At 32.6% G+C, this 10,771-nt stretch overlaps 1 protein-coding gene across 1 annotated transcript; it reads left to right on the forward strand.

Annotated features, from left to right (window-relative positions):
* Positions 1 to 1,793: 1,793 nt before the first annotated feature.
* LOC131941662 (uncharacterized) lies at positions 1,794 to 9,288 on the forward strand. The gene is made up of 15 exons (XM_059301041.1): positions 1,794 to 1,984; positions 4,724 to 4,913; positions 5,011 to 5,243; positions 5,353 to 5,467; positions 5,563 to 5,792; positions 5,940 to 6,068; positions 6,158 to 6,316; positions 6,404 to 6,543; positions 6,863 to 6,968; positions 7,149 to 7,229; positions 7,311 to 7,491; positions 7,691 to 7,780; positions 7,870 to 7,938; positions 8,036 to 8,128; positions 8,233 to 9,288. The coding sequence occupies exons 1-15, from the start codon at positions 1,943 to 1,945 to the stop codon at positions 8,781 to 8,783; spliced, it is 2,409 nt and encodes an 802-aa protein (XP_059157024.1). The 5' UTR covers positions 1,794 to 1,942; the 3' UTR covers positions 8,784 to 9,288.
* The last annotated feature ends 1,483 nt before the right edge of the window (positions 9,289 to 10,771 follow it).

The raw sequence follows: 10,771 nt of genomic DNA on the forward strand, positions 1-10,771 counted from the left end.
TCTAGGCTCCCAAACTACTAAGGCCATGGCCTATGTCACCTTGACCTTGTGGCCTCCCACATTGTTCGTTTACTGGATGGCTCTTTAAATAATGTTCACGTGCGAACACCTGCAGGCTTGCCAGTGAGGAAAAATATCAGGAACGTAAATAATGAGCTCTAATATGTCAGTGCATTTTTTTTTTTGGAATGAGCACTCATTCATCAGATGAAATGGGAATATGTTTTTGTCTAACAGATTAAAAAATACACCAGACAACCATTATTTGGTTTAAAAAAAAATAGTGACAATACATCAAAGGGAAGTTATAAGACGGACAATGATTACCCCTATAAGATATCCTCTCTTTGTCTAATTAAATAACAATCCGTGGAGACTGTAGGCTTATTATATACCTAGAGGGAGCCAAAGATTAAAGGTCACGGTGTTAACTGATGTAAACAACAGACGTGGGATTGTTTATTGATGTAAACAGATTGAGCACCAAGCAAAATAGCACAGTGGTGGCTAGATAAGTGCCTTAATGGTATTTTGTCGTAGCTGCTCTTTTTATGTCAGGTCACCCCTATAACAAACTATTTTAAATTGATACACACAATTCAAACATATAACTAACAAAGTCAGTTAGGGGTGTCGTGCACGGAATGTGCAGGGGTTAGTTGTGTTAAACTTTGTTAGATGGGGGGGGGATAGAATTTAGCAATGTTTTATTTTCTTAATTTCTCAATTTCTTCGGTGTATAGCGGTGGTTAGTGAACGTTAAAATCTGGACTACAATTTTTTAAAAACAAGTTTAGCCTAGACAGCTTGTTCTGATAAAGAAGTAAAAAGCGGATTGTATTAACAAAACACAAAACTTTTGTAGAACGAATAGGATCATGGTGAGGTTCCAAGAAACCACATACATATAAAACAATAATTCCAAACACATAAAACCAGTGTTCCTGCTTTGAATACATAGTTAGCACAATACAGAAGTTTTATAACTGAGACTAGCGCTAGTGGAGGCCCGAAAAGTCTGACAGACACGTGGATAATGTCTGAGATAAAAATGTACACAGATAAATAAAACAATATTTGTAACGTTTGATCTGAGGTCAAAGATTTTCGTTCAAAATTCAAACCGGACAGAAAGTTTGCAAACCGCTGCGCGATGACACAATCTGACGAAGGTCCATTTCCAATTTAAAACTAACGCAATAAAAACAATTAATATGTGGTGCTGTGTGCTGTTCCACTTCCCACTCACCTGAGTGTTCGCAGAAATTAGTAGGCCTATCCATGTTAGGAATTACATATTATTGTATAGCACTACAGTATCATATTAAAGGATTGTGCAATCATATAACGACGGGCTGTTTTGTTATTTCTGGTGAAGCATTCTGATGTGTTTTATTTTTTATTTTACGCATTTAAACGTGAATTTCTGGCGGCTTATTTTAGGACAACAATCACCTCGTTCTCGTACATTCATATAGTTTTACACCCCCCCCCCTCCCCACCATAACTTCCTCCATCTGATCACGATCATTAGTATACCTTCCACCTTGCAAACCCCCCCCTCCCCCCACCAACCCACCCCGCTGCTTCCATTAACAATAGGTTAAACTGTGCACCCCATGCGTATTGTCTCAACGACAAAATTGTTGAGTTTCTCTACAACTGTGTCGCTGAGAATAAGACCCTTCCAATCGTTCTCAGTTGAGATTGTCGTAGAGAATTAATAAAAAACTCAAAACTCCGAAGACTCTATATTTTATGGTTTAAAAAAAAAAGAAACGAAACGAGAAATATATCCACCATTTTGGATTCACCATAGAGATCCTAAACGCTCGTTTTTCTCTTAGTATATATAGATCTATATCTAAGCGTTTCGCAATCACTAATTATTTACTAATTACAGCTTAAAAGTGAATTCTAGTATATAGACCCATTCACAGTTATGCCTCCTAAAAGAAAACAGGAAAGAATTGAAGACGAAGAGGTAAAACAAAACTTAGTAGAAGCAGTTGTTTTAATTTTATTTTTACTTAAACTTAACTAAAACTTTTAAGTTTTAGTAGGCCTAAAATTACTTAAATAATATATTAAAATAGGCTATTAAAAGAGATTTTTAAAAATATTTTATACTCAACTAAATAGACTAGATTAGAAATATTTCCTAGATATACTAAAACTATACTACAAACCCTCCTTAATATAATAATAAATAGATCTAGTAAGAAATACTCGTATCCCATTGATGATGACCCATGCAAGCGCAACTGCTTGAACACACAGTACAGATACTATCTGTCAGATAGTTTTGTCAGAAGAATATGGCTAAAAAGGAAAACTGATCCCATTAAGCAGCTATAAAAGGATAATTTCATAAATTTTAGCCCATTGCACAGCTATTAATTATAGTATTTATTTTGCGAAGTGACTACTCGGAAGAAGATTTTTCTCCCCAATGTCTCCACTTAGTCGGCAAAAGATAGCTCTGCGCATGCACAGTGACCTATGGCTAGGGTTAGGGCTAGAATGAGGGGTAGGGTTAGGGATAGGGATAGGGTTAGGGATAGGATTAGGGATAGGGTTAGGGTTGGTATTAGGGTTCTGCGGTTGTAAACACACGCATGCCCAGTACCATCGAAAACATCGCCGCGAAGGCAAGTCGTAGTTTCTCTCCATTGCGCATGCGTATCTTATTCCGGCTAGCATCGGCCTCTATTTTGAGCCAATTGTGCATCTATTAAAATAGGTCATTGCGATTTGCATCTTCTGCCAGCCAGACTAGCACTGGGAGTACTAAGCTTCTTCTGAGTAGTCACTTCATAAGTATAATTACTATTAGGCTTCTTAAAATATACTAATTACTACCAAGTCTAGCCCCTCTATTTAATTAGAGGTCAGGGCTATAGGTATCCCGTTCCTAATAGCCCCAGCTACTATTAGGACCTGGGTCCATACAGTCCTGGCCGCTATTCTGACCCTGCATTAAGTTCAGTCTATAGTTTAACATAAAATTATACATTTTATGTTTATTTGATTTTTCTTGTGGGTTTGCAAGTATCTTATTTTTGTTTTGTGTGTGTGTTAAATAGTTTTTGTGGATTTGCTACTGTTAGGTCCTTCTATATGTAAATACTCTATATTTAGCCCTATATACAAAATCATTAAATATTGATTATTTAACAAAAGACATCATGATCGGGTGGAGAATGTCGTGCTATTAAAAATATTGGGAGTTACTGGACTCGAACCAAACTGAACAGGAATTCCTCTTCACTTGTTCCTTGAAAATCACTTAGTTTTGTGCGAGAAAAATAGTATTAAACTAAGCTAGTTCTGTCGCAAGTATAGATTCCTAGATTTAGATATTTAAATATGTCATTTCTAAACGTTGTTGCTCCTATGATTGCCCGCTCACGTTATCTTGGTTTAGATATCAGTAGTGTAAGCCTATAGCATACAACATAGGCAACATAGCAAGAACAATGCTATTTAAGATTGCTAATGACACCACTTTTATTTGTCCCCCAGAAGTTGTAGCCTTAATTCAGCTATTCTATAGTTTTTTAATTTTTTAAAATTTTGGACTGATAGGCCTATAATTTACTATAAAATTAAATTACAGTTAAATAAGATGAGAAAAAATAATGGATCATTTTACATGCACGCCCAACATTCATTGGGTCTGAGAAGTTCATACCATAGGCCATATATAATAGACCTAACGATTAATCTTTGCCATGACATTTGTCAGAAATGATATAGGATATTTAAAGCAAGATCTCTAGATGTTTATGGAATTACAAGAAAGAAGTCATAACAACAGAAAATATATATTCTACATCTTAAAAAGTATTATTGTGTAATTAAATGTCAACAAATTTAATGTCTGGTCTGAATTGTGGCCAAGTCTATAAGGATCTAGTCCTAATAGCGGCCATGGCTAATCAGACCCGGGTCTGATTAATTTAAGAAAGATTAAGATTAAATTAATAAGGATTATAATTTAAAACCTTACCATTTTTACAGGCTTAATTAGTAATCAGTGTTTCTTCCAGAATTTTTCTCTGGCTGGAGGGGGGGGGGAGGAGAGAATACCTGGAAGAAATTCTGTTAGTAATTACTAATATTTAAATGTAATAATTTAACAAAGTCACTATTTCGGCCTATATGATAATTTTTTTTTATTTTGCAGGTCTATAGGTAGCTTTATAGTTCTAGGTTTAATAAACAATTAATATAATTTATAAAAATGAGTAATAATAAGTATAATGAATTTAATATTTATTAGTTTTGAACATTAGTCTAGCAAAATTATTAGTTAGCCAGGGAAAGTTATAGTCAACAGCACTAACATTGGTGGACTGTGTCCAAGAGGCTTGGGAAATATTTAAAAGGGCCCCCAACCTTGGATAGAAGTTTTCACCGAGCATTTTTTCTCTTTCAAAGCCTGGAGAAATACCTACAAATCATTTTTTTTTAAATCAAAACATTAAAAGAACTAATACAGCACATTTCATGGAGGCCTATCAAGATTTGTCTCTGTGGGGCACATGGGTTTTTCCTGGTAGACCGGCTGAATGAAAGAAATATCACTGTCAATTAATTATTTTATTATATTTTTTGCTTAAGACTTAATTGAAAATAGTGTATTGCAGTTATTAACAAAATAAATTTAATTAATGTATATATTTTTTACAAATAGGCTCATTGTTTAATTTCTGTACAGGGGATACCAGTGAAGATATACTGTTATGCTTCTGGGGGACGTGCAACAAGATGGTACAATCCGGCAGAAAAAAAACCAGGCACATCAAAGTCTAGAAAAACCGGAAACTTTACTACTAATGATAATTTAGAAATGATACAAAGTGATGCTGAAGATGAAGAAGATGAACAAAAAGAATCTGCTTACACTAGTAAGTAGTTTTACATTTTTAATTCTTTTGTTAGTAAAACTAAAATTGTAGTTTACACTAATATTATTTTTAATATTACATTATTTTAATGTTACAGTTAACAAAAACAAAAGATTAGCAGTTTGGCAAGATCTACGGGCTAAATTTATTGCTGTTGGATTAGCAAAACTGGAACGCAGTTTTAAAAACTGCACATTTTGCTCATGTCCAATAGATACAGGTGCACATTATCGATGTGATGACTGTGCACCTTTTGCCATGGAAATGTGTGGATCTTGCCTGCTACAACAACATGCCTACCCACACCTTCACATGTTCAGCATTTGGCAGGTAATATATTTATACAGTCAATTTTACATCTTTTAATTAATAGAACATAGGTTTCACTAACTAAATGAAGAAAATTGTATTGTTTATATTTTCATCATTATTACCATAGGATGGAACATTCATGCCATGCAGCCAGAATATTTATGAGCACCAGATTTGGCAAATACCACATGACTGTAAGGGTGAAAAAACAACTAGCCAACTAATCATTGTTGATCAAAAAGGTAGAATCAATACATATTTAAACTATAATAATGTTATTATGCTCTGGAACTAATTGTTCTCTAAAATTCTAATTGGGGAAAAAAAATATTTTTAGGCAGAGAACACATCAGAAAGATTATGTTTTGTAGCTGTGAGGAGCAACCTGTAACACTACTGAAATTGGGTCTCTGGGCAGGCTCTCCAATGATACCAAAAGTGGCATATCATGTTGAACTGTTCGTTCAAATGAGAAGTCTTCTTTTAGAAGGCCATGTGCCCATTAAAACATTTTGCAGCTCTCTGGAATTTAATAGTCCTCCAGAAGCTAGACGCATTTCTCAGTTTGTGAGTTACCAATCATTCTTTGTCAATTGTTAAGTGATTTAAAAAATTAAAAAGTCAATAAACTATATGTAAATATATATATATATATATATATATATATATATATATATATATATATATATATATATATACAATTTTTTTTTTCAGAAAAATATATACTCTTCATGCTTTTTAGAAGCATTTGAAGAATTTAAACATTACATGTATGGGGTGGAACACCCTGTTGAATTTGTTGATGGTCTTGATGATGGCACTCAGTGTCCTGCTTGCTTTAATGTATGTAATTTTTTTTTTTTTTTTTTTTTTTTTTTTTTTTTTAATAAAAAATATAATACTAAATTCCCACCAACTACATGTCTTTAAAGGCTTCAACCAAAATCATCTGCCTGGATGCAGATTTTCAACTTGTGCGGAAAGCATCAGCAGGGAGACAATGGGAAACGCCAACAAGACAGGTTTTTTTCCATCAACAAGATGCTGTTGAAACATTTGTTTCAACTTATAAGGAAGAAAGTGTTGCAAATGTAAGTTGAACTAGATAGATAGTTATTATTGCTAAAGCCTTAAATAATTTACATTTATCTGAAGTACAGTTGCAGTTTTTTCTTTAGGATCAGTGTTCGGATTTCCAAGCCGGAAACAATCTACGATCAAAATCCAAAAACGTAAAACTTTCGGACAAAGGTATATTTGGGTCAGTCTGTCGACATGAAATTCCCAATAAATTTGCCAGTTTAAAACATGGAGAAAGGTAGTGTGACTAAATTTTATTTTATATAGTGTACCTAATTTCATCGTTTCAAGTATTTATTAAATTATTTTTTCATTGGGCAAAATTAGCTCATCAAACTTTCAATAAAGTTCTTCTTTTAAAAAATGTGAAACGGATTTTAGTGTAATTGTTTGCAAAAAATACATATTTAAAATTTAACATTAAAGGTAAGTTCATAATTTATCAGATTGTGCACAGCTAATTCTTACCCCAATAAACAAAGAATGAGTATTGATACATTAAATAAATGTATTTTTTGAAGTAATATCAATTTAGTTCACTTAATTTTATTTTGCAGACTTGCTTATCCAGTGTACTTTCTAGAAAAACTTGTAGATAATTTTCAAGGAAGCAAGCTCATCATATCATATGACATCGCTTGTAAGCTAAATAAACATTTGCAGGTAACATTAAAATTGACACATTTAATTAAAATAAAAATAAATTAAATATAGTTCAAATTGTATTAAACCATATATATATATATATATATATATATATATATATATATATATATATAAACACAAAATTTTTACTTAACATAAGTTATTAAATTAGTCATAATCTCATGTTTTATTTTATAGAAAAATAACCCAGCCTTACTAAAAAAATGTCAGATGATGGTGCCAATCTTCCATTGCTATGGTCATCAAAGACAATGTCAGGTAATAAGTAGTATGACAGAATTATTGTACCCACTGCACAGAAACTTTCAATTATAACTTTTAAAATTTGCACCTTTTTAGATATTATATCATCCAAGGAGAATTGAGGGAGTTGGATTGACAGATGGAGAAGGGATAGAAAGGCTTTGGTCTTATTTAGGCAAGTTTTCAAAAATTTGTAAAGAAATGAAGCCTGAAACTAGACAAGATATGCTGTCAGATGGACTTCTACATTTTAGTGAGAGAAAAAAGAAGAATATAGGTATATTTTTTTTAATTGATAATGAATTCTATTGCTATTATCTTACTATAGTATAGTTATGACTTTTTGTGGTTAATAATTAAAAATAGGCCTATATAGCCTGGTTGTTGTTTTTTAACTTTTTAACAAGCTATTAATTCATACATATTTTGTTGAGAATATATTGTACACAATACAAAAAGTCATTCTTTTATCTTAGGCCACTCTTTAGTTGCACGGCTCGGAAGAGCAACTATAGTCAAAGAAACTGCCATCAAATCTTTGGCAGAGTTACAACAGCTTCACCCAGGTAACCTATACTTACTTTTAAAATGTTCTAAGTAATTTGCAATCAAAAAGTGTTTGCAAAATAAATGATAAACTTTTAAAATGTTACAGACATAAACCAAGAAATTATATCAAAATGGACTAAAGAAGAAGTTGAATCTGTTCAAAAGGATATAAGCAGTAAGTAATTATCATGATGAATATAGTACTAGCATAAGTTAGTAAAATATATCTGATTATGAAAAATTAATATGAAACATAATTTTTTTATTACCAGTGAAAAAATCTGCAAAGAAGGATTCATTTCTGCTAATACAGAACTTTGCTATTGAGCGTCATTTTTTGAAGGAGCAGATCAGGAAATATGCAAGTCAGTTATTATATCAAATATGCCTTTAAATTGTTAAACAAAAATATACATAAAGCATTTTAGAATAATAATTGTTTAATCATTCAATTAATTTTTTCTCCTAGGAGGCCAATCAATTGCTAAGAGAATTAGCAGACAACTTTCCACAAACGCTAAGAAACTGCAAAAAGCTATAGATGATCACAACAAATCAGAACTAATCCCAGTTACTTTTAATCAAGTTATAAATTTATCTGATTCTTCATGGGTTCAAAATTATGGGATAGAGCTTTTAAAAAGGCAAACAATTGATTTAAATAATATTATTTTAAGATGTCATGAAGAAGATGAATTGATTAAAAAAGAAATGATTTCTGTTTTAAATTTTTATGAACTTCAAATTAATCACATAAATGAAGCTTGTAGAATAATCATTACAAAATTTCGACCTAGACTTTTTCTTGACATGTTTAGATTAAAATTGTACTTTAATTTTCTTCTTGATTTATTTACACCCTTTCTATCTGATCTTAAATTTTCCAAATTTGCTGTTGTTAATGAACATGATTTTGTTAATTTTGAAAATAGTGAAGATATTTTAAGTATAGACTCAGGTGAGGTAGATGCCAATAGTTCAATGATTGAAGATGAGGATGATGAAGATACTGATGTTTAATTTACAATGTTGTTTTACTATAACTTTTTGCTGCTGTATTAGCTTAGTCATATTAGCCTTTTTAAAATTATAACCTATTTTGTAGGTTAGATCTGTATTATATATGGTTGGTTTTCTTACCCTACGTTATAAATACTTTTAATGCATGTATGTGTTCTAGCCCAAATGACAATAGGTTGCTTTAACAGCCTACCATTATTTCAATTAAATAGTTTTTGTTAGTTTTTACACCAATCAATACATTGTCTTGATTGTATAGAATTTTTTTTAACACATTATCTTTGTTAAGTTTGAAACATGCATAATGATAAGCTCTTACCAGTCTTGATGCAATTTTTTAGTCTAACAGAGTATGTACAAATGAGTGTCATATGTGATACAAATTTAATAACAAAAAATTGTATGCCCAACAAACTGTTTTTATTTTAATGAAGACCTACTTCCACTGCTGCTATCATAATTATAATTTCCATTTGAATTTTATGTTGCTGATCTATTAACTTCACTAAAAGTATCAAATTAAATTCAGTTTACAAAACAAATGTTGGTGTTACAATAGTTATATTTCAATTTTCCCTTATACCTAATCTGCCAGTGTCACTCAGAGAACATGTTACACATTTAACTTTTTGAAAAACTGTTATGGGGTCATCCATAAATGACGTCACACTTGTAGGGGGGTCCATAATTTTGTGACGACGTGTGACGGAGGGAAGGGGGAAGGTAAAAATCGTCAAAAAAAAGCGTGACGTCATTTATGGATGACCCCTATCCGCTTAATATCTCACAATCTAAGCAGACGTCTATGAAACCAACAGATACCAATAAAAACAAAATAAATCTCACTTTGTTAAAGTGGAAGTTATTCTGGACGGGGCATTAGCTAGCTTGGTAGTGTTTCATTCACTTAATGTTTAGGAATATTAAGACTGGTTGGGATTATAAAGTGATGAGGGCAGAAATATCAGCCCCGACATTTAAGGTAACGCACTTCGAGGCTCTACATTTTCTACTTAAAGTAATATAAAATTGCTATTGCAGAAGTAGTGCTGGAGTAAAGACACGCGGAACTAGTAGAACTACTTGATGAAACCTTGCAATATATGTCTTGTCTTGATGTAGCAAAAAATTTTAACGTATGCAAAACGGTAACTAAATTAAGATATACTCAGCTACAAAAAAAAAAAAAAAAAAAACCCACAGCATATGCACGTGGAGAAAAACTCACGGAGAATTCTGGCGCTATCTATCAAAGTGCCACACACTTCTTTTGAGCAGAAATTTTCTCTCCAACCCCAGTTTATGAATCAACGATATTATCAGCTCCACAACCTCTAACCCTATAGCTTTCTAAATCATCTTCCATTATTTCCTAACTCTAGCCGTAAAGCTTTCTTAATCATCTTCCATTATTTCCTAACCCTAACCCTATAGCTTTCTAAATCATCTTCCATTATTCCCTAACCCTAACCTTAACCCTAGCCTTAACCCTATAGCTTTCTAAATCATCTTCCATTATTCACTAACCCTAACCCTAACCCTAACCCTAGCCCTAACCCTAACCCTAACCCTAGCCCTATCGACAGATAAGAAGTTGTTTTTAACTTTTGGCCCGTACACTTTCTGCATTAGTGACGGGGCTAAGAAGAACGTATTCTCATATACGGACCCATTCATATTGTTGAGTTACGATGCGCTTGACGTTTAGCCATGTGTAAGTAAAGTTCTCCTTCCAAAGCTGACGGCAAGTGAAGTAGAGTTCATCTGTTTCTGTGACATCGGCATATGAAGGAATAGTGTGGTCAGCACTATGCCCAGCCGCCTTTACTTTCCCTGTAAGGTTAGGTACCCCGTCCCAGGGCCACTACGTCCCGTTTTGTATTATTTTAATTATTTTAAGATTTTGTTTGATGTTGTATTTCCTTATGATGGTCCAAATTACATCTTGTCATACTCAAAAGCCTTCTTAAATTTCACACGGTAAAGAT

This window comes from Physella acuta, unplaced genomic scaffold (genome assembly GCF_028476545.2).
Source record: "Physella acuta isolate Inbredline_101_S28 unplaced genomic scaffold, ASM2847654v3 ptg000369l, whole genome shotgun sequence".
In the NCBI taxonomy this organism is placed as follows: Eukaryota; Metazoa; Mollusca; class Gastropoda; family Physidae; genus Physella; species Physella acuta.